Source organism: Dama dama, chromosome 3 (genome assembly GCF_033118175.1).
Source record: "Dama dama isolate Ldn47 chromosome 3, ASM3311817v1, whole genome shotgun sequence".
Lineage (NCBI taxonomy): Eukaryota > Metazoa > Chordata > Mammalia > Artiodactyla > Cervidae > Dama > Dama dama.
This window is the reverse complement of record NC_083683.1, coordinates 46,046,662-46,074,499: the sequence shown is the minus strand read 5'-3', so window position 1 is coordinate 46,074,499 and position 27,838 is coordinate 46,046,662. Positions and strand designations below refer to the sequence as shown.

At 40.4% G+C, this 27,838-nt stretch overlaps 1 protein-coding gene and 1 long non-coding RNA gene across 3 annotated transcripts; one reads left to right on the top strand and one right to left on the bottom strand.

Moving 5' to 3' along the window:
• Position 1: 1 nt before the first annotated feature.
• Positions 2-27,838, bottom strand: CERS5 (ceramide synthase 5). Of its 2 annotated transcripts, none has more exons than XM_061128045.1 (10): positions 27,548-27,835; positions 11,209-11,314; positions 10,340-10,470; positions 9,578-9,635; positions 7,736-7,786; positions 6,382-6,474; positions 4,634-4,762; positions 4,424-4,530; positions 3,443-3,599; positions 2-920 (listed from the first exon to the last, which is right to left on the bottom strand). In XM_061128045.1, the coding sequence occupies exons 1-10, from the start codon at positions 27,742-27,744 to the stop codon at positions 771-773; spliced, it is 1,179 nt and encodes a 392-aa protein (XP_060984028.1). In that variant the 5' UTR covers positions 27,745-27,835; the 3' UTR covers positions 2-770. The 2 variants fall into 2 exon arrangements, with proteins under 2 accessions (XP_060984028.1, XP_060984033.1); XM_061128050.1 differs by lacking the exon at positions 2-920 and adding an exon at positions 1,927-2,585 and having other exon boundaries at positions 27,548-27,838.
• Positions 10,592-25,934, top strand: LOC133045793 (uncharacterized). The gene is made up of 3 exons (XR_009690356.1): positions 10,592-10,696; positions 18,165-18,265; positions 21,949-25,934. It is a non-coding gene; the product is annotated as an uncharacterized LOC133045793 (long non-coding RNA).

Below are 27,838 nucleotides of genomic sequence, written 5' to 3'. Positions count from 1 at the left end.
ATGAGGGTTGAAGCACTTTTAATCACAGAAGAGTAAACAATAGTATAAACCGTTAACAGCTCACCCAGTGGCTGTTGTCCTCCAGCCCTCAGCTCACCCGCTCCTCCCCCCCTACTTCCTGCGTACCATTTGAATAAAGAGCAGGGTATCAGCAGTTGTCTTGTCCCTGTCACTACCAGGTGGCAGGAAGGGGATCTAGCTATGGGCCGCAGCAATCCTGGCCACCCATTTCATGGCTGTCTGTTTGCATACAGCTTCATGCGAAATATTCCAGCTCCAAACAAGAAACAGTGCAGAAACGTGGAGCTAAACTCAGCTGCTCCATTCAGATGGTCAGGGCTCAAGAGCCATGGGCAACCAGGGAGGGGACACTCTGGAAACAGCATAATTCAAGATGCAGCCAAATCTGGGACTGAGGTGGGTTCAGAGGAGACCAGGCAAGGCCTAACGGCCCTAGTCCAGAAATGTGCCCCAACCTAGGCAACGAGACTCATGCATATGCACAAATGCACATGCACAGGCGCGCACATACACACACACGCACGCGCACACACAGAGCAAATAACATTACTGAAAACCTGGAGGCTATTAAATACGAAATGGCAGAGTTTTTTTTTTTTTTTTAAGTGAAAATATTTTGCTTCTTTGATTCTCCTCAGTGCCCTGCACACCCCCTAGTCCCAGGAATGTAGATGTGGGGAGGACCAAGAGGAGTAGGTGGCCAGTGGCCCTACAAGTCCATCTATGCTGAAGTCCCCATACCAACCGCCTTACTCTTCAGCCCAGTAGCTGCCTCCCATGTGACCATTCACCCGATTGGCACCATTGCTGGAGCTGCGGCCACAGGGGCCTTTCGTGCTGGTGGTTATATCTTCTTCCTCTGAGCTGCTCTCCACATCACTGCGATCATCTTTAGACACCTGGGAGGGATGGGGCCAAAGGTAGGAAAGGTAAGGACAGAACTTTTCTAGAATCATAAGACACAGCCCACAGAGCCCTTGGTGGGCACTGTTTCCAATCTGGCCTACTTTCTGGTGGCACCTGACTCAAAATACCATCAGGACCATAGAGACTTATGAATGCCTGCCTGCTTTCTGTGTTTCTCTCATCATCTCTAATTCTGTTCTCAATGAAGTAAGTAGCTGTCTTGGTAGAAGAGTTTACCTTTCAGGACCAGCCTAAAAGAGCTAAAAACATTCACATACCCTTTCTCTTCTACCTCAAAAAGAGAAAAGGCCAACACAACAATACAGGGCTGTTGTCATCACTTCCATTGCAGTTTTGGTTATCTAGAGTCGGAGAAGGCAATGGTACCCCACTCCAATACTCTTGCCCGGAAAATCCCACGGATGGAGGAGCCTGGTAGGCTGCGGTCCGTGGGGTGGCTAAGAGTTGGACACGACTGAGCGACTTCACTTTCACTTTTCACTTTCACACATTGGAGAAGGAAATGGCAACCCACTCCAGTGTTCTTGCCTGGAGAATCCCAGGGACGGGGGAGCCTGGTGGGCTGCCGTCTATGGGATCACACACAGTCGGACACGACTGAAGTGACTTAGCAGCAGCAGCAGCAGAGTTTTGCTACATCCCCAAAGTTGATCCACAATTGGGTCTTTTCAGTTGTTCTACTCTTCCTGGGCTCAAATGTTAACATCCTATGATGCTTGTTTCTTCACTTTTTTCCCTTTTCTCGTAACAGGATTACCTCTCTTAGTATCCTGAAGATACACAACATGGTGAAGAGAAAAGCAGGCTGGCAGTCAGCGAGACAAGAATCCCAGTCCCAATCCTGCTGTTCTCTATGAATCTTCACCTTTTAAACTCAGCTTTTTATTCTGTATTTTCAAGTGAAGGATTTGGATTAAAGCAGTGTTTTCCGATCTAAACTATCCTGCATACCAAGCAAAGTATTTCAAATTTTCTAGCATGGACCATAAAAGTAAAAAGGAGAGACACCCAGTGAGACCTCTGTCAGGCTTTTGCCCTCCAGAACTGAAGGTTAATAAACGTGTGGTGTTTTTTTTTTTTTAAGTAAATAAGAGAAGGAGGTGATAAGGAAACAATACTACAACTGCTGTTACCAGAGGGTGGGGTACTTGCTTTGGTTAGCTCTAAGATTCTATGGTTTATTATAGCTATTGACCTCTGAACCCAGATCACGAGTTGATTATCTGATCTTCAGGAAATTTCCACCAGAGGGCAGTGTGTTAGATTTGAGCGAAAGGGAAGCTCAAAAAGGACAGATGGGGGCGGGAAGGGAAAAACAGAAATGGAAAAAAAAAAAACAGAGCAGACTCTTGCCTCAATTTAGGAAAAAGAATCTGGCAACTTGAGCTCCATTCAACAATGCCCCACAAGGTCAGGAGAGAAGGCATGCTCCATACAATGCAGGGAAACAGAAAGGAAAGCAGGAAGGAAGAGAAACACATTCAGATAGACATGCTTCACTGAACACTAGAAGCACAGATACACTTACATGCAAGAGATGAAACTGTCCAGCTCCCACCAGGCATAGAAAAAAGGAAGGAGGTGAGAAAAGAGTGGAGAGTACAGAGTCTGGGTCTAATCCTTCCTGGATAGGTCACCTGGTCAGGGAAGAAAAGCAGGGGAAAAGAGAGATGTCCAATAGCTACACCAAGATGCACAGGCACACTAAGCAAGTTCTGAAACCAATTAAAGCCATAAGGAACAGTGTCACAAGAGACCATACATTCCCGGGAACATCCCATCCCTTGTCCTAGAGTCTGTATCCTCCACCAGAGCCCCTCCCCTTGGGATTGTATGCTACTGAAGGCTGAATCCCTCAGGCTAATCACAGTTTGACTGCTTCAGAATTTGCAAAATTCAGTTATGAGTTTTATCACAGAATAACGCCTTTCTTTGTGCTTTTGGGCTCTTGACGTAAAGTGGGTATTTGAAGCCCTAAAAACCTATCTCACTTAAGACCCTGCCTCATGCAACAGTAAGTGAGGCTGGTACTTAATTCCTTACATAAACTGTATCTTGAACACCACAGTGTGGCCATCTGTGGGCCACAAGTGGGGTGGCTTGTGAATTACCATACCACTCCTAGGCAATCTAACATCTTGGCTTCTATAGAGTTTACATCTTGGAACTCTGCATATGATTTCCTTACATCTTGCAGCTCTGCATATGATTTCCTTTGAAAAAAGGCTTCCATGCTAAAAATAAAAATATGAAATCCATGATGTAGGTAGGTAAGGGGTAGGTAATGGTTGAAATGGTCTCCAAAACCTAATCCTGTTTATTATTTAACAAAAGTCATTCCTGTGGGACAGGAAGAAGGCAGATCCTGCCTCTGACATCTAAGTCATGTCTTAGATGGCTAAACACTCATACTTAAAGAAAAGATGAAAACCTTAGAGCCCTAGGCTTTTTGCTTGGTAATACCCGAAAGAAAGAAGCCATCTTTCACCCTTACCTTTCCTCGGATCAAGGCTTTGAAAGCAATTCGTGCAATTAGGTAGGACCAGATGACATGCAGAACCTGTAGGACCAGGAGAAGGCTGTTGAAAAGCCACCAGGAAGGATAGGGCCCAATCATCTCCCAACTCTCAAAGAGGGTTGTGTTCAGGATCCTATAAGAGGAAGGTCAATGGTCAGATTCTAGAGTCAAAGCCATACACATAGGGATGAAGTTGAATTTCCTGGAAAGCAGAACCTTGTGTTTTTACCCCATACCTTCTATCAGTTGAAGTTTCAGGGATATTCATGCACAGTGAGAAGACAGTAAAGAAAGGGGCCCCTGGAGTTTTCTATCTTTAGGAATAATGGAAGATATAGCATTCTTAGCAACTGACAGAATAAATCAGATTACTAATCACTTCAAATAAGTCAGACTACTAATCCAAATATGCAGAGTATCACAAATTTGGGACAACAATTTTAACAATAACCCTAGGAATAATTCAGATCCTCACGCACATATAGGACAGCTGATGGCCAATTCCCTCAGACTAAGGGAAATCCCCAACCCAGAGAGTCAATCAATGACTTGTCATATAAAGTCATGAGTATAGAAGTGAGAGTGGTTTGGGAGTGGGAGTGGTCAGGGTGGGAGACAGTATAGAGCAGGAAAATAAGCAAAAGCCCAAGACGTCCGTAATCGGTGCAAAAGAAGGCAAAGGAGTTACTTAGGCATAAGATGAGGACTAATCCTCAGAGATGTATCAGGAGAGCCATAGCTAAGTGAGTTGGATGCTCTCGGTCTACATCATTCTGCATTAGAAATACTGTACAAGGGAAATGAGGTCCTTCAAGAATCCATAAAATGTCAGGTAAGTCAAGCAAAAAGCAGAACAATATATAAGGTTAAGGAACCTTGGTGTCTGTTCCCTAAACTGGTTTAGGGAACCAGTTTATTGTTACATATTTACCACAGCTCCACAGCATTAACACTTACCAGAATGGATAGATTCCTAGGCGAGTCACCACAAAAACAGCACTGAAGATCACAAAAAGGGTGTCACAGAGACGCTGGTACTTGGCATAATTGGCTAGCTTGGCTGCCTAGAGAAAGAAAGATAAGAATTGAATTGGGGAGAAAGCCAGTTCTCAAATAGGAAGAAAAGTAAAGAGGACTAGTGAGGAAAGATTCGTTGAGGGGTTTTACCTCCAGCAAGAAGTCTGAGACATCATGTAGACACAACACCAGCGTTCCCACTCGAACCATGTTGTTGATGTAGGAGAAGGTAATAAGCCCAATGGTGGCCAGGTGATGCACAAACATGATCAGAAAGTCCTAGGAAGGAATGCAAATAGAAGAGGCAGGTAAAGGCAAGGCCACAGAGCTGCTACACAACTCAGTGCCCTGTACTGTTCTCGGAGAATCTCATCCCACCCCTTAAAAGTTTCATCTTGTTTAAATTCTCCCCTAGGGAGCTGCCTAACATTTCACCCAAAACTCTCTATATCAGTGACTGACCCATAATCTACACTCAATCTATAGCTCAAAACACAGAAAAGAGCAATTTTCTTTGGTAGCTGCAGAACATGTAGACTTCAGATGCTTAGCTGATACCTGGAGATAATTTCCCAGGTGGTAGTCACGCATATAAGCCTTAGATATCTCAGATTCCTTGAGCATCTGAGACTCTTCTGCATTGATGAAGGCAATTTCAACCAAAGGGACCTAAGAGAAAGGGGAGGTTTGTGGAGGGGAGAAACTATTCCAAAACATTTCAGAGAAATGCTAAATAGTCCATCTTACTACAAGCACTTCCTGCTCTCAGATTTAAAGCTCTAACTTCCTCTTGGGTTCAAATAACAAGGTTAGACCCTGAGAAATCTCTAAATACCTGAGTTATTACACACATCTAATAAATACTTCTCAGCCCAGTGAGGGATAGAGGGTGGGAGGAGGCAGGTAAATTGCATCAGAGAAGCAAGGATATAAAGTCTATGCTCTCCATATGGATGGATACAATCATATGTTCTAGCTCTTGAGTTGGGATGAGTTCACAAGTACACATTCTAGAACGTTTTAAAACCTACATACATATTATAAACCTTTTAATATGTGTCATGTATTAAAATGAAATTTTAATAAGGAGACCTGTGTCTCCATAGGAGGGTGTGTAACCGTCCTGAGTAACCAAAGGAGGGTGAGAGGCATTTAAATTATATATCACGCTTCTAGGTTATACAACAACTAATAACCCAGATTAATGTCTGGGTTCTACAATCAGGTAACCCTGATTTTCCTTACCAAAGATAACTATGAGTTAGTGACAGATTAGGGTTAGAGCTGCTGGAATTGCATTATGTCAGGTGGATGCCAATAAAAGGTGAAGATTCTGCCCTTTCTGTATACTTACAAAAAACTTAAGTCATTTCCAACTTTGCCATTCTGTAGGCAAGTCAACTCACTTCTCTGAATCTGTTTCTTAAATAACAGCAAGAAAAGGGTAAACTAAAATATCTAAAACCCCTGCCAACTGACATTCTTTTAAGTAAGTGGGGTCACCAAGAAGACAGAACAGAGAGGGAACAAGGGTCACTTATGGCAAAAGTTCTTCTGGAATCGAAGCTTTTCCTGGATCAAGCCTTGCTATCCCTAAGTTTTGACTAGTTTCTTGAGCTTTATATGTGTAAGAACCTTGGAGAGAAACAAAGAAAAGGGTCGTCTTCTTAGATGGTTAACTGTTTTCATCCTGGGCTGCCTTGAATGACTCAAATATACTTCACTAGTCAGGTCTCACTTCTGAGAACACTACAAACAGCTAAAAGTCCCACTGAACCTACTTTTAGCCTCTTTTGTGGTCCTAATCAGGACAGAGAATCCATCACAATGACAATAATGGTAGCTGCTGGAAAGGAGGGTGTCATAAATCAGGGTGTTAAGGGAGCCAACGTCCTTACCTTTCTTTTAATGTCTGTAAACTGAGAAAACATGAGAGACCAATAGAAAGCCAATTCCATGATATAATAGTAATAAAGCCCACTTGTGAGAGGCTGGAAGAGAAAAAGTAGTAGTGAGGATACCAGTTAGTCAAAGACTCATTCCATGTCCCCAACTTTCTCTGTGCCAGCGAACTCATACCCCCGATTATTAAATATTCTTCCTCTCCATCATCTTCCAAGATGTGCAATAGTTAACAGACTTTGGATTGGTGTTGACGCTTAAAACTCTTCCCTTCCACATATACATCTTTGTGTGCTAAATCACTTCAGTCATGTCCAACTCTTTGCAACCCTATGCACTATAGCCTGCCAGGCTCCTCTGTCCATGGGATTCTCCAGGCAAGGATACTGGAGTGAGTTGCTATGCCCTCCTCCAGGGGATCGGCCCGACCCAGGGATAGAACCCACGTCTCTTATATCTCCTGCATTAGCAGGTGGGTTCTTTACCACTAGCGCCACCTGGGAAGCCCATAAGCATCTTTGGCTCATCTTTTAGAGATCAGATAGGCTTCCCTGGTAGCTCAGCTGGTAAAGAATCTGCCTGCAATGCAGGAGACCCCAGTTTGATTCCTGGGTTGGGAAGATCTGCTGGAGAAGGGATAGGCTACTCACTCCAGTCTTCTTTGGGCTGGTAAAGAATCCACCTGCAATGTGGGAGACCTGGGTTTGATCCCTGGGTTGGGAAGATTCCCTGGAGAAGGGAACGGCTACCCACTTCAGTATTCTGGCCTGGAGAATTCCATGGACTGTATAGTCCATGGGGTCGTAAAGAGTCAGACATGACTGAGTGACTTTCACTTTCACGGTTAATAAAGACATGACTGAGCAACTAAGCACGCGTGCGCACACACATACACACACACACATACACACACACACCACAATCAAATCAGTGTTTCTAGAATTCTGGGCAATTTTCAGGGGATTAAATACACTGAGGCCTTTCCTTCTTCCACCCTGTTAGCAACCCCCTGACATTTTTCTACTTTAGACTATAACCAAGATGCTCTTATGGGATTCAAAAGGGACACCTGAACCAGAAAGCACCTCATTAAGTGCCAGGAAGCTGCTTTTCTTTCCAGCCCAATTAGGGTGAATATCTGGAACAAACAGATCCCTGGACTTCACTGCTGTTGGGGACCCCAAAAATACATACTGTGAACATATGACTCAAAGAGACTCAGTCCCTAATCCCTTAAGAATCTCAAGGGAATGTGCCATCTGCCCTGGGACTGGCGATGCACTCTCCCCAACCCCATCCCACACACACACACACACATAAGGCCCCTGTCTTGAAGGGCTCAGATCTTACCTGATAAGGGTAACTGTGCCAACACTGTCGGGTGTCCCAGAACCAAGGTGACTAAGAGAAAATAAATAATCCAAGTCAATTTTCAGAATTCCCCCCTGGCCCATCTACACCTTTCTCTCTATACTTTGGGCAAAGAGATGGGAAAGAAAATGGAATCCCTCTAGACAGAATTTAGGGATCCTTAAAGGCTAAATAAACAATTATACTTTTTTCCTAGAAGAAGAAAGTGCTATTACGAAGAGAGAAACCATACACAAGAGCAAAGAGAGTGCTAGGATAGCTTTTGGAAACATCACAACCTGGAATATATAGGAAATTGGGAGGCAGGAAGACAATGATTTCATTTAATAATCAAAGGAGATCTCTCTGTGCCAAAGATTCAAAAGTCAAAAGTAATCATCTCCAATGGAGTTTCAATTATGTCCTTTAAAAGGGTTATCCATTTCATCTAAATTGTTGAATTTATAACTATTAAACTGTTCATAATGTGGTCTTACTATTCTTTCAATGTCTACAGGACCTATAGTGATAGCCTCTTTTTCTCCCTGATACTGATAATTTGTTTTCTTGTTTTTTTCTAAAGGTTTATCAATTTTAATTAAAACTTTCAAAGAACCAACCTTTGGCTTTAGCAATCTTCTCCATTATTTTCTAATGCCTATTTCACCAATTTTTGCTTTTCTTCTTTTTTTTCTTTCTTTCCTTTAACTTACTTTGGGTTTACTTTGCTCTTCTTTTTCTGGATCTTAAAATGAAAACTTAAATCATTAATTTTAAAGTTTTCTTCTTTTCTAATATAAACAATTAAAGTTATAAATTTCCTCAAAAGTATGCTTTAGCTGCATACCACAAACTTTGGTATGTTGTATTTTCAGCATCATTAAATTAAAAGTATTTTCTAATTCCCTTGTGATTTCTTATTTGATCTTTGGGTTATTCAGGAGAGTTGTTTAACTTACGAATATTTTCTAGATGTCTTATTATTATTGATTTGATTCCTGTTTTAATCCCATTATGGTCAGAGAACATATTTTATAAGATTTCAAAATTTTAAAATTTGCTGAGACTAATTTTATGGCCTAGCATATGATCTATCTTAGTTGATCTTTTACATAGACTTGAAAATAATATATATCCTTCCAAATAAATAAATAAATAAATAAATAATATATATCCTTCAGCTGCTTGTGTGGTGTCCTATAAATGTCAATTAAGCCAAACTGGTTGGACTGTTATTTAAACCTTCTACATCCTCAGTGATTTTTTTTTTTGTCTAGTGATTTAGTCAATTATTAAGAGCATTAAAATCTCCAAATAGGATTGTGTAACTGTCTATTCCCTTCCTTCAGTTCTGCTTCCTTATGTTTCACATATTTTGAAACTTCAATTATGCATTTAGAGGAAAATACTGTGGTACAGTAGGGGAAAAAAAAAAAAAGACTCATGAATCAAAAAGCCTGAAATTCTTCTTTGACTCTGATAATCAATTGCAAAGCAGGATTAATACCTACTTCAATGAGTTACTGACTTCATTTCTGTAATTGTCTCCTCCTTGCAAGAATAGGACTTTTGTCAAATGCCTTGTAAACCATCATGTACTATGTTGATTTAATTAATACTATTATTATTAGCATTACTTAAGGAGAAACAGAGTCATGAGGTTACTGATGTCAGGCCCCAGATAGAAGACAATTTATTTAGCTTATAAACCTGGGCTCTAGGCATCACAAAGAAAAAACAAAAGAGAGTAGATGACAAAGCTCTAAAGGTATTTAACTCTTATCTCTAGGGATGCACGAATGATTAGAACCCAACAGAGAACCAGAGAAAGTTCAGACTCACCGACCAGAGAAATCTAATTCCGTAGCAGAATATACATAAATAAAAAGTGAATCTCCACCTAGATGGGTGAAGAGTAGAAGTTAGACAAACATTTACTCAAAAGAAAGTCTTTGAGCTAAAGAATTCAAGATAGCACATTTGGGGATAACACAGTTACTCATAAGAAACTGATGATATAATGTTACCCAAAAAGCCAAAGACATAAAAATCTTCCAGCCTCTGTTTAAAAATAAGATTTCTACAAGTATATACTGGTTTCAGTGAACTTTTCTTCTATGTCAGACTCCCTGATGATAGTGCCTATGTTTGGTTTTTTTTTTTTGCATGACAATGAGAAATAGTGCTTGGTGTCCAGAGGATAATCAGTAAAAACCCAGTGAAATGAACTACAGCATGTCCAGAAAAGGGATGCTTCCTATTAAAATGTCAATCTATAGCAAGCTGGAACTATCTCTACCAAGGTATACAAGGGTGTGCATATCTACCTACGTAAGCGAAAGTAGAGGAATTCCCAATTTCTTTGGGAAAGGTGAACAAAATGCAACTATAGCTAGCTTAGGGGCAAGCATGTCTAAGAAACTAAGGGTGACCAGGCTTTCAGTTCTCTTCTTTCCAGCCTATAACAGAGTTAGCCCTCTGCATCCATTGATTTCCTGTTGATCCACTGTTATCCTAACAGGAGAAGTGATTTCCAAAAAGAAAACCTTAGTCCAGTCATACCCCACCCTTCTCCTCACTCCCCACCTCCTTCCATACACCTACATGCTTTCACAAAATTTAGTGAGCGTTGGGGGCTTGTCCTGATTCCTCCGATGGCGAAACCAGCATTGGATTTTTCGGACATCCCAGTCTAGTTGCTTTGACAGGCCCTCCAGCCTTTTCTCATCAGGATACTGTAGACGTATGACCAGAGTCAGAACATTGCTTTTTCTTCAAACCTCTCTCATTAAAGCCCTTTGACAAGCTGAGTGGCAGAGGGGTAATAACTACAGTGACTTAAGTAATGTTTTTCTTTCTAGGTTTCATCCCCAAAGTCATTTTTATGTAAGAAGTACTACTTTACACATCAAGGACCTTCACCTATACACATACCTATTTGGTTTTCTCCCTCCAGCCCAAGTGAGTAAAAAAAAAATTAAAAACCCAACCTGGGAGGGAGGTTTAAGAGGGAAGGGACATATGTATACCTATGGCTGATTCATGTTGATATTCGGCAGAAACCAACACAATTCTGTAAAGTATTTATCCTTCAATTAAAAAAAAACCAAAATTCCAACCTGCAAAGGCTATCAGTAACATCTCTATCTTGATTATGCAACTAGGTGATGACAAGAGCTGAAGCAGGGAAAAAGAAAATCAAAATATGATGTGTGTCTTGGGGAGGGGAGTAGGGGTGGTGGTGACTGCTAGGCCTAAATCTCCAATGTATGTAATCCTGACTTATTTAAGGTATCCTAGCCCAAAGGTATTTCCTTGAGTGGATAAAGTTCTCCTAATAGCTCTATGGACTATCCAAATGTGAAAGATCATCCCATCCTAACCTTAGCCTTGGAAATACTCTCTATCCTCCCATGCCCTATGGGATGAACCCTAACAAAAATCTTCCTGTTTTTTTTTTTTTGCCCACTTACCTTGGTAATAGACATGAACACCTTTTCAAGGATAGCATTAGGTTGTGCCTGATAAGGACCACTGTCCTGGATGCCAACATGGAGTGCACAGGGTTTGGCAATAAACCTGTAATGGAGAAAACCCAAAAGCCAATTCTAAAAATTGTTTGCTAGGCATTAAGCAAAAATCCTGATTAGGGGACTGATAAAAAGAAAAGGGGGAAACATTTGGCAGGGAGCCAGAACTTTTTGATTTAATCCTGAATTCTGCCATTGATTCAGTTGAGAAGTGACCTGTTTAAGAAATATTGGAACATAAGCTCTCTTTCCATTTTTCCCTGGTTCCCCTTATCACATTTTGAGCTTTACAGTAAGAAAGACCTAGATCAAATCATTAGTCTACCATTTACCACCTGTATGAACCTGGGCAACTTATTTAGTCTTGCTAAAACTCAGTTTTTTTTCATTTGTAAGATAAAAAATAGTATCAACATTCTTGCTACTGAACATAAGGCCAACAGATAAATAGCATTACTGACTTTTCCTAGAAGCTTTTTAGAAGTGCAGAATCTCTAACCCCATCTCAGACCAGCAAAATTAGAATCTGTACTAACAAGATTCCCAGGGGATTCATTCATATTCCCATTAGAAGTGGGTTAGAAGCGGGTCTACTTTACTTGAATCTCGTAGGTACAATGATATAACGTATATGAAGACCCTGACGCAAGAAAGTGCTTAATAAATGATAGTTCTCCTTATATCAAACCATCAAGATCTTAACTGGAGGGAAAAGTAGAACTGAGACTGAGCTCTTCCTAAACAAATATCCTTGGTCATGGTCACCTTCCTGCCTAATCAAAAGACTATGGAAGTAATTAGAACTTTAGAAGCTCTGAAGAAAAAAAACCCAGAAACTACAAAGAGTGGTAAGAAAGAAATTACCTATTAGTACTCAGTTCTAGTCCCAGATCTACCAATAATAAGACACATAAACGTGGTCAAGTCACTTAATTATTGAGTTTTGGTTTTGCCATCTAAAGGAGATGATGTGTAAGATTTTTTCTAAGATTCCATGATGATATCATTGATTATAATTAATTTATAACTTTTAGATTTGAAAATTGAGGAATTATTCCTTGGCTCTTTAAGAAAGATCTCCCTCTTTTCCACAACCAAATATTTCTATGAGCCTCAGTTCTAAGAAAAGCTTTATGTAATCACTTTCAGAATAAGTCAAAATCAGTTCTAGCTCTCTTAGCATCTTAGGGAGTTGTATGATGAAATAACAACTGGGAGGTGTAAGATGGAGTGCTCTTGACCTATTTTATTTATCTGCATTCAAATCCAGAATTTATCTCTAAGGGAGGGACTGAAAATAAGAAGCTCTGTTTATTATCTTTCTCTGTGAAAACTTCTTTTACCTTTATCACCAAAGTTCCCAAGACATGGGGAAACACTGATTCAGAGCACAAAGTAATCCACATCTGTAACCCATTCTTCTCTTTTACACAAGTAGTATAAAACTTTCATTCAAATACCAATGCTAATAAAAACATTAGTTTATATTTCCTGGTATATAATTCTGTGTACAAACATTTTAAACTCCTACCCATTTTAAACTCCTTGAGAAGACAGAGAATACTGCTTTTGTATTTACCAAGGTTCTGTGCTCAGTAATTGCATACTGAGTGATAGGTGTAGCTTGCTGTTGGATCCAGCCCTTGCTGTTGGAGCTCAGTTTGGACCCAGCACTGATCAGTATCCAGAAGGGTAATTAATTAAGGCAGCCATACTTGAGACTTCCCTGGCAGTTCAGTGCTTAGAACTTCATGTTTCCACTGCAAGAAGTGGACTTCCTTGGGTGGGTTCAATCCCTGGTCGGGGAACTAAGATCCCACAAGCTGCATGGTGTGGCCAAAAAAAAAAAAAAGGTAGCCATTCTTTGTTGTTGAGTTGGTGCCATATCACATCTGAGATAAAAGCACTGAATCATCTCTCATTTATGTTAACTGAATGAAGAAGTAGACCTGAGAACAAAAAAACAGTCTTTCCAATTCCTATTCTTATTCCCTGAAGCAGGCCTCTTCCTTAATCCAGTCAGATTAAAGGCCCTGGGGCTAGGCAGATTTTACCAGCTAACAGACTTCATGACAGTTACCCACAGAATGAGGATGATAATATCTGCTCCACAGGGTTATTTTAAAGATGAAATGACATAGTTACAGGAGAGCTCAGTTATATCTGACTCTTTGCGGCCCCATGGAGTGCAGCACACCAGGCTACCCTGTCCATCACCAATTCCCAGAGCTTGCTCAAACTCCTGTCCATCGAATCGATGATGTTATCTAACCATTTCATCCTCTGTCGTCCCCTTCTCCCACCTCCAATCTTTCCCAGCATCAGGGCTTTTTCAATGAGTCTTCCCATTAGGTGGCCAAAGTATTGGAGCTTCAGCATCAGTCTTTCCAATGAATATTCAGGACTGTTCTCCTTTAGGATTGATCTTGCAGTCCAAGGGACTCTCAAGAGTCTTTTCCAACACCACAGTTCAAAAGCATCAATTTTCAGTGTTTAGTTTTATGGTCCAACTCTCACATCCATACATGACTACTGGAAAAACCATAGCTTTGACCATACAGACCATCAGGAAATGACATGATGTAAGTCTACCCAGTACCTAACACTTTGTAAACATTCATTAAAAGGCAGCTATTATTATTTTTACTAGAAACAGTTTGGTCTGGGTACTCCCTGATGGTACCTTGAACAAAGTGAGAAGAGCAGGAAATCCTCTTTCACACAACAGGGACAGGTTTCTACCCTGACCACTTGGGTGAAGCCAAGATAACTGCTTTATTATCTAGACCTTGAAGCAGACTTAATATCCTAGAGCTGTCATAAGCTCACATCCTGTCCTCATTAGTTCAGAGTTCAGTGAAAGACACAGCTACTGGCACCAAGTCAGTGACAGCTGGACAGACCTTAAGAAAATCTGCTTATTTGACGAAATATTTATTGGGCACTGTTATTGTACCAAAGCATGAAGCACAAAACCCACAATAAGGAATTATGATTGAAAAAGAACTTTTCCCGTGTTAAAAAATTCAAAACAGGGGACTTCCCTGGCAGTCCGGTGGTCAAAACTCTACACTTTCACTGCAGAGGGCACGGGTTTGACCTCTGGCTGGGGAACTAAGATCCCACATGCTGTGTGGCACAGCCAAAAACAAACAAACAAAAAAACATTTCAAATCCGAAATCTGAACAAAACAAATACTAGTCATGCATTCATTCCGTATCACTTACCTGGCATTTAGAATAATAGAAAATAGGTATCTAGGTTGGTCTAATTCCAAAGAGCCTAGAATTATCATTCATCATTTCTGCTAGATCAGCACTTCTCAAAGTGTGCCTGGAGACTTGCGACATTTTTCAGGAGCTCTGCTCTGCAAGGTCAAAATTATTCTCATAATAATTCTATAGTTTCATAACAGTTCATTTCTCTCTCATTCTCTCATAAGTATACAGTGAAAATTTCCACAGCTTACATGACATGCAGCCAAGAGACTGAAGGCAGAACTGATGAGAATACAGCTGCTAGATGCCAAAGAGACTCAAAAATGTAAAATAATACTATTTTCACATTTTTTTTTTTGTTTTGGGAAAGTGCTAAGTTTTCATAAAGCATTAGTTAACATTACCAATACGATATATTGTTATTTATAAGCAAATGAGTAAATACTTTAAAAAATTGTTTAATTTCTAAAACGGTACATATTGATAGTTATTATCCATATAAATAAAAACTCTCTAGGGTTCTTGATCATTTTTAATAGTGTAAAGGAGTCCTGATATCCTAGTTGAAAACTACTGTCCTGGATAACATAGAGAACTCAACTTATCTTGTGATTTTCTGTTCAGTCCAGGATCAATCTGTTGCCCAAGTTTTAAATAATTTAAAGACCAGACTGCCCTTTGCCTGAAGATCTGAGTAAGTAGGCATTTAGTGGTCTATGGTGGCAAACTACTCCTTTCCACCTGCCACACCAGGAACATGAGTCTAGTGATCCAAACCCTGATTGTAATATATCTATCCTGCTCCATAGAGATCATTTCATTCTGCCCCTTTCTTGCCCTCCAGATACATGGTAGCAGCTGACCTAAGCCTGGGTTAATTTAAGATGAAATTACTCACCACTTTGCTCTTACATACTAAAGACAAGAGCTAGACCAACAATTCTTTGTGACCCACTGCAACATCATTGATGAATATGAACTATATACAAATATATTTGAAAGTCTAGATTGAGTTTCTCAACTAATGTATCATGGCAGATAACACAGATGGGCCATACTTTTTTCTTTTTTAAGGCTCATTTACTTTTAAAAATATTTATTTATTGATTTATTGATTGATTGCTAGCTGTTGCTGCTTGGGCTTTTCTCCAGCTGTGGTGAGTGGGGGCTACTCCTTGTTGCAGTGATCAGGATTCTAGAATGCATGGGCTTCAGTAGTTGCAGTGAGTGGGCTCAAGAGCTGTGGTTTCTGGGATCTAGACCACAGGCTCAATACTTGTGCTGCATGGGCTCAGCTGCTCCTCGGCATGTGGGGTCCTCCCAGATCAGAGATCCAACCTGTGTCTCCTGCACTGGCAGGCAGATTCTTTACCAATGAGCCACCAGGGAAGCCCCTAGATGGGCTATGCTTATGTCAAGATGTTGCTTAGCTCTCAGGGTGGTCCACAGGGTGGATGGTGGCTAGAAACCCTGTCTGTAGCCTTTGGTCTCATGTACCCATTGTGCATGCACATATTATTTTCTATGTGTGCAGCAACATGATTGAGTTGGGAAGCACTGGCTTAGATCAATTCTGGAAAAATACAAAAATGTAAAAACTGATATATAAAAAAGAAAAATAACCATCAAAGAAACAGTAATAGACAACAAGATGAAGACAGGAAAAATACAATAAAAAGAGAAAGGTCTTATACAGACTGATGAAGATGGTATATCATTAAATGAAGAGTACTGAGTAACTAAATATTTTGAACCTGAATGCTCCACCCATTCATCTTCCACACACACACACACACACACACACACACACACACACGGAGAGATGAAAGCTGAGATATTTAAAGGTAAATGTGGAGTCCCATAGAAAACAAATTCAGAAAGTCCTTTCCCTTTACAACTGAATTCTTTTTCCTTCCTTCCATCTTTCCTTCCTCTCTTTCTGGCCACGCCACTTGGTTTGTGGGATCAAGGACTGAACCTAAACTCTTGGCAGTGAAAGTGCAGAGTTCTAACCGCTGGACTGCCAGGGAATTCCCTACAATTGAATTCTTAATAAACCAATCACATAAAAAATTTGAGCAGCTTCTGTAGAGTTGAAAGGGAAGGAGAAAGTAAAAAAGATACTGAGGCAGAGGGAACAGCATGTGCTAAAGAAGAGATAAGAAAGGGCTTAGAGAACTATGCAATGTACAAATTGGGAGTGGGGGTGGTGACAGTGATAGGAGAAAAAACTGCACAAGTAGTTAGGGGCCAGATCACAGGTGCCTTGCATGTTATGTTAAGCTTGAACTTCATCCCGCAGTTGATGGAGAGTCACTGAAAAGACTTTAGGCTATTGTAAAAAAATCCATGCTAGATGTCATAAAGCACTGAACTAAGGCTACAGAAATGGAAAGGCAAGGTTGGATTCAACCTAAGATATGGCAAGAAAGTGAAACTGATAGAACTTGGTCACTGGGTAGATATAAGAACCAAAAGAAAAAGAACCAATGAAAAATCAAGGGCACCTTCTATGTTTCCAGATTGGAAAACTAAGTTGATTATGGTGCCTCAACCAAGTAGAGAGTAAGATAAGAAAAGCAAATTTAGGAGTGAAAGATGAGTTGTCTGTACACTGATTTTGAAGTATTTGTGGAACATTGAAATTCAACAGTCTAGTAAGGCAAATAAACCTGGAAAAGGGGCTTAAGATAACATATACACAAAGATCTGAGAAAGAAGAGAGAGAACGAGAATATAGGCAGTAGCTAAAATTATGAGGGTGGATTGACTGCATAAGAAAGGAATATAAACTAAAAAGAGAACGAAGGTAAGAATACTAGGAAACACAACATAAAATGTGAATTTAGTGGGTGGGAAGGTCAGAGGTGGAGTCGTATCAAATGAGGCAGAGATCAAGTAAGATAAGGACTTCAGTATCCACTGGATTTGGCAATTTAGAGACCAGTGATAACCTTCACCAAATAAATTCCAGTGAAATGGAGACTCTAAAGGACAGTAGTGAGTTACAGCGTAAAAATATAAAGAGGAGAAAAAAAGAAGTGGAAATAGCTAGAGCTCTCTCAAGAATCTTGACCAAGAAGAGAAAGGAGCATCTTCACCTAGTGCATCAGAACCACTTTATCTAAAACTAATATCCCTGTGCTTTAGATCTATTCTCTTCCCGATCAGAAATTTCATTCTATTTAGTCCTTGTTTTTTCCTATTATTTTCAGCTTTGTTCTCTACTTGTTTCTCCTCGGACCTTGAATATGCTCAAGTTTTCCCATCCTAAAACAGCTCTTCCTGTCCCTCACACCCTTTGGCTCTCACCATCTCACAACAAAAGTTCTTGAAAAAGTTCTCTCCTCATGACTTCTCTTCTAACTCCTACTCATTCCTGAACTCTCTTGTGTCTCTCATCTGGCTTCGGTCCATATTCTCCACTGAAGCTGCTCTTGCCGAAGTCGTTAATGATCTTACTGTGAAATCAAATGGATACTTTTCAGGCCCCTATCTTACCTGACAACTCAGTGCCATTTGACATTTTGAGCATGCTTTCCCCCTTGAAATGCTCTTTTCTCTTAGCTTCCTTCCTGTCACACTTTCCCCAGTAGAACTAGATTTTTTAGTATGCACTGCTAGTTTGGACAATGTGCTATGTACTTTGGACAAGTTACTTACTTTTCTGGTTGTTTCAGTTTTTTCATCTGTAAATGAGGAATAACTACAGTATCTACCTACTTCATAAAGTTACTATGAAGATTTAATGTTCAGTACTTAGAATGGTGGCTGTGACAAAGTGAGTACTTAGTAAATGCTAACTACTGATATTTTCAGGGGCTTCCCACGTGGCTAGGTGATAAAGAATCCACCTGCCAATGCAGGCAAGTCGCCTCACCTTGCTGGCTCCTCACCACCTGCATCTGGGCGGCTGCCCCTCTTCCCAGGAGGTGATGCCCGCAGGTGCACACTGATATGATCAAATACTGTATGGCTATCATACCTCTTATCTTCTTTTGGGTTTCTTCTTCCTTTCTGTTATCGTTTTTCAGTCGCTAAAGGTAGCTCGTGCTCAGCTGTGTCCAACTCTTTGTGACTCATAGACTGTAGCCCGCTAGGCTGCTCTGTCCGTGGGATTTTTTTCCAGGCAAGAATACTGGAGTGTTCCTCTTCCAGAGGATCTTCCCAACCCAGGGATCGAACTTACATCTCCTGCTTGGCACATTAATTCTTTACCGCTGAGCCATAAGGGAAGCCCTTAGTTGCTAAGTCCTATCCAATTCTTCTACAACCCCATGGACTGTAGCTGGCCAGGCTCCTCTGTCTACAGGATTTCCCAAGCAAGAATACTGGAGTGGGTTGCCACTTCCTTCTCCAGGCAATCTTCCTGACCCAGGGATTGAAGCTGAGTCTCCTGCTTGGCAGACAGATACTTTATCACACTGAGCCGCCTGGGAAACCTGCCTTTTCCAAAAACAGTTTCCTCAGGGTTCTATGCAGATTCTTACTTTATTCTATACACTCATCCTGGGTGGTCTAAGTCAACTATGGCAGAGAGTCTGAATGGTCCACAGACCCCAGAGCGCCCCTGAGATACACTCTGGGGGTCCATAAATCAAAACTGTTTTCATAATACTATTAAGACATTCTTTGCCTTTGTTATGGTGTTGACATTTGCAATGATCATGCGAAAAGAGCAATGGTGGATACACTTAGAGAACCTGAGCACAAATCAAAGCAGGGGCACCCAACTGTAGGAGTAGTTACTATTTTCTTTCTTGCTATAGCCCATTGGTTAACAACAACAACGCCAGTTTCACTAAAGCATGCCCTTGATGAAGCAATACAAATGATTAATTTTATTAAATGCCTACTCTTGGGACTTCCCTGGTGGTTCGGTGGCTAAGACTCTATGTTCCCACTGCATGGGGCCCAGGTTCAATCCCTGGTCAGGAAACTAGATCCCATATGCCCCATGGGACTTTTTGCATGCCACAAGGAAGATCAAAGACTGCACATACCACAACTAAAACTCAGAGCAGCCAAATAAATAAACAAGTATTTTTTTAAAAAGCCAATCCTTGGGTACATTTTTTAAAAAGTAGTCCCAGTAAGACGGGAAGTACACAGAAAGCACTTTTAGAGCATACCAAGGGATACGGCTGTCCCAGCGAAAGGCCCTTGTTTGACTGAGCTGTATGTTCGACTAAATCATTTTTTTCGAAGAACACCACTTTTATCCACAAGAATGATTGACAGAAAAACTAAGGTTATTCAGGACCTGCGTACTTAAGATACATTTTCTTAAAAATTAATGAAAAAGCCTGTTACTTTAAAAAAACAAACATTCTTCCCATTGATAAAATTCAAGCTTTTAAGTGACAATTTGAATTTTAGAGAACTCATATCTGCCTTTGAGCTCGACAACATCCCAATACATACTTCAAGGCTTTTCTAATGAGACTGTTACAATGAGCTAAACTATATGATTTTTTAAGTACCATATTATGAAATGTACATTTAAAAGATCTGTATAACTTAGGGAACCAGTATTTTTTCAAGTGACCAGTACATGACATCCATTCAAAGTGTATAACAGACTGGTGGATTTTAACCTGAATGAAAAGCTCATTGATATGGTTTCAGATTCCACAATGCAACCAACCTTTCTTGTGTTTTGGCATAATAACAAAGATAAAATACCTTCCCCTTCCAATAACATATCTGTGTAAAGTCAGCTTTTACTTATATACTTCAACCAAACCAGCATATTACAAGGGATTGAATGTAGAAGCCAAAGAGGAAAATCCAGCTATCTTCTACTAAGCTAGACATCAAAGAGATCTGCAAAAATATAAAATCAATGTTCTTCTCATTGAGTATTTTTTGTCTGGAAAATTATCTTTTAAAAATGTTATTTATGTTAATGTAATAGGCTTATTTTTGTTATTTTTAGTGAAATAATAAGTATATCTCTTAAATTTCTCAATTTTGATTTCAAATATGAAAACATTGATAGGTATATGTAACCCACATTTACAAAACCTTTTTGGGATCCTCAACAGTTTTTAAGAGCAAAAAAAATAATGCTGAGAACAGAAGATTTACAAATTTCTAAATTATACTATTTACTCATTTACATACAGTTGACTCCCAGCCATATATTATTTTGTATATTCCCTAAACATATGCATCCATATCAGTGGATTTTTCTGAGTAAATTCTTAAGAGGACAGGGTTTGCTATGTACAAGCAAATGTGTTCTACACATTTGTTGTACATATATGTGCTTGCTGTGTACAAAATACTGCACTTCTCAGGGACACCTAAACCACCAAATCCAAAATTTCTTGCATGGTCCATGCATAAGTAATCTTTGCAGGTTTTTTAAGACTATTTTTTTTTTTTTAATTGGCCAATTTGCTCTTAAAACAAAGCAGAAACAAACTACAAAAAAGAAAACCTTTATGACATATACTATCCTAAGCCACCACAAGGCATACACTGGATTATACCAGACTATTCTTCACTCCCATTCCCATCAGTTAGCTTCACTTAGATCTATAAGAATTAAGATGATTAACAACTGTGCAATTGGATGAATCTACTTGGTACTGTCATGAGAAAGAAAGGATCAACATTCTACTTACACCTTAACCTTATTATGAAGGAAATAAGTCTCGAGATTAAGAATTACTTATATATTAAAATGTATCACTAACACAAACCAATTTAAGACTTAGTTGTAGTTTTATTATAGAGTAGCTAATGAATATTTTTATAGAGCAGCAGTTCTCAAAATATTGCTGGAGAACAGCTGTGTGTGAGTGAGTGTGCTCTTGCTCAGCTGTATCTGACTCTGTGACCCCCATGGACTGTAGCCCACAAGGCTACTCTGTCCATGGGGTTCTCCAGGCAAGAATGCTGGAGTGGGTTGTCATTTCCTTCTCGAGGGGATCTGCCCGACCCAGGGATCAAACCCACATCTCCCACATTGGCAGGTGGATTCTTTACCACTGCGCCATCTGAAGAACAGCTGCAGTTCCCTAAGACTCTCACTGTTTCATAACTCTTCCTTTTCCAACTATGTACATACGTTTTTTTTCCATTAAACATATTTACCTTTTTACATTTTTATTTCATTAAACATGTTTACCTTTTTTAAGTGGATGAGTAATTATACTACTTAACACATTTGCTTAAACCAGAAACACAAATGCATGCCAAATAAGAGACAGATTAAACAATTAACAAAAAGCTCTCTCTTAAGAAGTTTTTACCATCCTTCATAATTCAAGAAACAAGTGCTTGTTGGTGGGACATTAAGCCTATATTTCAGTTAATAATGTTAAAAAAAACTAAGTCTACCTCTTCCAAACTCCCATGACTTAACCCTGTGCACACACTCATTACTCTATTTTATTTATTTATTTTTTCCATTACTCTATTTTAACCACTGTTTTTCTTGTTTTCTTCCTGCAGGTAGGCACCATGACTTACTTTTTCACTTGTGGCACACAGTTTGATATCTGGTATACACTAAGTTCTCTATACATAATCGTTGAAGAATGAACAGGTGAACAAATGGGTAAAAATTTAATTCTCAACTAAAAAGATAAAGTGTTTCAAGGAAATGTGCCACCTGTCCTCCTGAGTCATAAGATAACCTACCAGCTCCACATCAGAGGTCACTGATTTCTGGAGAGTCAGTAGAAATTGAAATTAACTAATTTCATTCTATAACTGGAGACTTTCCCCAAGAAGTATTAAAAACAACTACAACAATATGATTTAGTTTGAGACCCTCTGTGCCTATAATTGAGATTTGTTACAAATGCTAACATTAACCCAGAGCTACAGACTATAAGTAATACCCTTTTTAAGAAACTCCATAGTTTTGAGAAGAATATAATAGTGTCATTATTCTTATTGCCTTATCAAGGCTGTGTAGCACTTCATGTACTTGACAAACTTGTTTGTTTACAGATTATTAACTACTCCAACTGAGGTGATGTATACATGAAAAAAAAAACAAACTCTAAAGCAATGCTTGGCTAGAATGCACGGTTAACCAACAGTGGCTCAAAACAGACTATACCTAGTTATTTAACTCATTCAGAAAAAGATTTACATTAAAAAAAAAATCCCATTATTACTATGAATTTTTGTTTAAGCCTGGCCCAATAAACTCAGGACAAATCACCTTCTGATGCTAGAAAACTGAATCAAATGTCAATCTATATTAAAATTCTCTTCTCAGTTATTAATACTTATTTGAATCACTATCATCAACACTGGTCAACAGAAATAATGTGAGCCACATACATAAATAAATTAAAATCTTCTAACAGCCACTTTTAAAAAAGTAAAAAAGAAACGGGTGAAATTAATTTTGAAAATATACTTTGTTTAACTCAATATATCCAAAATATGATCATGTCAATATGCAATCAGTGTTAAAAATTGAGATATTTTACATTCTTTTTTTTTCCTGCACTAAATCTTCAAAATTTGGTGTGTATTTTACAATTAAATCATGTCTTAATGCTGACCAGTTGCATCTGAAAGCCCCCAAAGCTAGTAGCTATTGTACTAGCTGGTGGCTACTAAACTGGAAACCACAGCAGTAGATAATTCACAGAGAATTCTTCATGTCTAGGAAAACTGCCTTTGTATCTAGGAAAACTGGTTTCAGATTTTTTTTTGTTAGTTAAAAGTGACTATTGTTAACTCCTTTTGCAGTAACATCCCAATTAACTTTCCCAAAGATAAAGCAGGAGTAGATTTAAGTACAAGAGCCCAAAACTCAGTGAATTCTTTAGAAGGCAGCTTTATCAGCCTAAAACTATTTCTGATGAGGAAGTCAAAATAGGTATATCTCCCCTTCCCACTCTAGAAGAAAGGTACAGACTTCCCTTGATGCCTCCTCTTCATTAATTTCTTCTTTACCCATCTAGGAGACCCTAGTTTTCTGACTCACAAAGTGGCTAAAGCAAAAATATCTGACATGTTTCTTTTCTGAGATACATATATTGTCGCCAGGAACCTGACCTTAGTCGTGACAGTATTCAGGGTTGTCTGCAGAACTTCAACACCCACTGCACAGAAAGGGCTGGGGAAAGTCTTCCAAGAGAGAAAGGTTTCTGATTATCTGGAGCTTAGTAAGAGGCGGATTCTCAGATAAGGGCAGAGTTACGTGGTCGGCTTTTTCAATCTCACTCTGCTGGATCTGCAAACCTGATTTAATTCTGTGATATACCTTTAGGGATGCAGTGCAAAGGGAAGTCTCCCTTACAACCTAGCCAGCAGCTGTATCCATTCTTCCCAAAGTACCTCTCCAGTCTGGAGGACCAACTAATTCTGGATCACAATGTTGGAACATGACATGGACCTAGGAGGAGGGCAGCTGGTCTGTCAGAAAGAGAAGTTCTTCCTCCACTTAAAGGAAGTGGGGAAGAATGGGGGAAAGAAAAAAAAAAGGCAGCATGCAGCAGAGGTAGCCAGACTTACAAGAGGAAGATGAAATGAGTGGTTAAGAAGTGTGTACACACACGTGCACGCGCACACACATACACACGAGTCACTGCTTTTGTTTCTAGTTACAAGACAGGCCAATACATGAGTCTGTTTAGTGACCTATGCCAGAGAATGGTATTGAGAAAGCTCCTTAGATATGCCAGTGAGGTTGCCTTGGAGGTAATGACAGCAAAGGGGATTGGAATAATGAATGAGCAGCAAGGAGAGGTATAATCTATCTCCTGTATAATTTACAAAACAATTTTTTCTCCTGACAACATAAAGCCAATACAATATTCAAAATAAATGAGCCTATGTAGCTCTGATGGTATCAATATTAAGTCTCAAGCTCATATTTGATGCCAAGGAATAAGTGCTCAGGGACTATGTAGACATTAAATTTCAAACAATTTTACCTTTAAGGTCCAATTTAAGACACGCCAGACCTAGCTTGGACTATTCATTCTCTCAAGTCTCAGTCATTAATATTATAACAAGTTTTAAACAACAGGTGGAAGAGTTTCTTATCTCTCTTTTGATAGGATAAAAGGGTGGCATGAGTGTGTGCATGGATAGTGGGGAGAAAAAAGAAACTGGAGAAAGGTGCATAACATGCAAACATAGTATGGTGAAATTTAACTAAGGAAATCATCTATTGCATGCTGAAGATCTAGATTCTGTTTACTCCTCTGGGTATTTGAGTAGGCAAGGGTGGATCCTTCTCAAACATTCAATCAGTATTTACTAACCACATGCCACATCTAAGGTATTTTGCAAGGTGCAAGCCACCACAATGCAACCACTCAGCAGAGGCCCACAAAGGAGAGCCTCTATTCTTGGGTAGGATATAATCTACCATCTGCAGTTCTTTAGTGAAATAGCTAGATACATTTATTTATGGTCAGGTGGCTTTCAAATCATCCCTATCAGAGGAGGGTGCAGCTCTCCAGGGAATGTGGGAACTTAAAAAAATAAATGCTCTGTGTGGCTGATGAGAAGAAAAAGTAAGAATAAACTGTAAACTCTATTTATTCTTTAGGATATTCTTAAAACACAGAGATAATTTATCAAAAGGTATAGTGTAAGACATTAAAATATGCAGGACAATTTGAAGCAACAAATGCAAAGTTCAAGTCAAACACATTATATTAAGTAACCAAGAGTAAGATGAATATGGATCTGTTCTCCAAATCCTAGAATACTAGGAACAGCAGTATTAAATCTTAATTCTTGAAGGAAAGTTTAAGGAATGGGAGAAGTGGCCATATCGTACAGTGGAAGGAGAACGGGGCTGAGGAAAACAATCTGTATCTTGGTTCTGCCTCCTCCTTCAGGTGAGTATGCAACATGTGAAAAGCTGAAAATGTTTCTAAGCCTTAAGTTTACTGTTTATGTAAAAGGAAGCTGGAGTGCTAGCTCTTACAGCCTATGGGTTATCATATGAATCATTTTTAGAAACTAAGTAGTTAGGACTTGGGAGAGGGAAATGGCAACCCACTCCAGTGTTCTTGCCTGGAGAATCCCAGGGACGGGGGAGCCTGGTGGGCTGCAGTCTATGGGGTCGCACAGAGTCGGACACGACTGAAGCGACTTAGCAGCAGCAGCAGCAGTTAGGACTTGGGAAAGAAGAAAACGTAGGAAAGAGACTAACTGAACCAATATTTCAGCTGTAAATTCTACTGCTGACTAAAGTGGTTTGATCTTAAAGAGAAACAAAATAGCAAGACTGCGGCTAGGGTTAAACTTTCCTAAGATCAAACATGAGATGAACAAGGTACCTATTCTTACTATCCAAGAAATATCATACTAGAATGCTTTCACATCAGTATTCCCACCCATCCCTTCTCCCCTGACGCTGGAGCACCATAGAAACATTCGGATAGAATTCCCGCAGGTAAAAAGGATCCTTTCCAGTGGCTGTGCCAGGGGATATGTAAGTCTTCACAGTCACCTGGGGGAACTCTTTGGAAATCTGAAAATATATGCAAGTTTATATAAAATAAGTGTTTATAAGCAACAAGTTATCTCCTCTTAGCACTAACCTGGGGAAAACTTCTATATTGTTAAACATTTATATGAAAAGCAGAGAATCTTTTGCCTAGGATGATGAACTTTTTTTTTTTCTTTCCTGAACTGTGTATCTCCTTTTCAGTCGTTATCCTTTCTCTTTTTTTTAGTTCTCATACACAGATGCTAAGGTACCTGGACCTAGTTTACTCCCAACAAGGACAAGTGGTTTGTGCCTCCACCTCAGGAACACTTAATATAATGACTATACTTAAAGAACTGCAATGCTAAGTTCCCGAGAACCCACAAAAGCCATTTGGTTCTTTTGGTTTCATTTGCTTCACTTAAAATCATCTTTATTTTTACACTTGAACCTTTGGTAGAGCACTCTGATGAAAATACATAAACACTGTGAATAAATGGATGAATGGTGGGCAACACATAACACATTTTTGTGTCAGATATAGTGGGCAAAGAAGTAATCCAAAACAGATTACTATTAATTTTCCAGACAGTAACAGAGTAGTCTATCTGCAATATATGCCCATCCTCGAAAGGGCATTTTTGCTCTAAATACTGGCCAAAAGAAGGCAAGATGTCAAAGTTCCACCCTCATTACCCGAGACCTATGCATAAAGAAGTCATCTTTCCAGGGGGGTGAGTAGACTTGGTCAAAATCACCCATTGCTACAAGTTCACACTGTAAAATCACCACCACATCAAGTCCTCAGTGAGTATCTTTATCTTAGCAGACAGGAGCCACTCACTCAAAGAAAAGTGAAAACACTTTTGTCAAGAACACATGGTCGCTGAGAAGCTGGCTCAACACAACAGTCTTATAAGCCCTAAGGCTGTCATCTTTTCAGTAGGATCACTCCTCCTTCCATTTCAGGTCTCCAAGGCCAGTTCTGCAACTCATTTGACATCTTTTCGTGCTCTGGAAGCCTCAGGCTCCACCACACCCTGCCAGATTTCTACTCTTAGGAGCTCTGGCACAACTTTACTGAAATACACACAACACACACACGTCCATGAGTTGACGAACCAAGGCTTAGGGCCTAACTAATCCTGTGCCTCTCAACTCCCAGAAACTAAAGTGCCTCACAAATCTTAACTTTCCATGAACCTGCTCCTTTCAGCTTGGCTCTTGACGGCCCCAACTAGTTCTGGTTCTCTTAGCCCTTTCTTGTTTCCCGCCTCGGGTTCTCGGTCGCAGCTCACATTCAACCTGTTTCCTGCTCTGCAGAATCCTTGAAGGTTGGGGAGAGGCCTATGAGACACCCCCGCAATTGACCTCCGGGGTCTAAATCTGAATGGGTCCAGCGTCCCCTGCGACTCGCACTCTTTTAATGTCCAAGCCCCAAGTCTTTACCTAGGCTCCACGACCACCGCGGCCACCCTCCAAGCATCTCCCGCGCGGCCCGGACTCTCCCAGGCCCCTGCTTCCGGGCTTTCCCTGCGATTCGTCTTCCGGTCCCGGACCTCGGTCTTTCGCCCTGGACCGGCTTCACCAGCCCGCGCCCCCGGCCCTTTGCACCGCTCGCCCGCGGGCTCTCACCGCTCGAAGAGCAGCCTCACGGAGAACACTCCCGCCGCCAGTGGGAACACCGAGAGAATGTGCCGGGCCCGCGGGTAGCCGTAATCGTCGCCCTGCCCCTCGAAGTCGGCCCAGCTCACGTTCTGGGGCAGCCAGAAGCGCTCGCTCCACAGCCAGCCCCACAACAGGCCCAGAGCTCCCGCCGCCGCTGTCGCCATCTTACGCCCGCCCCGCGGCCCCCGCCGCCACAGCTTCAGCTGCCGCCACAGCCAACGGAACCCGCGGGGAGGCGGCCCCGGGGCGGGGCCGGAC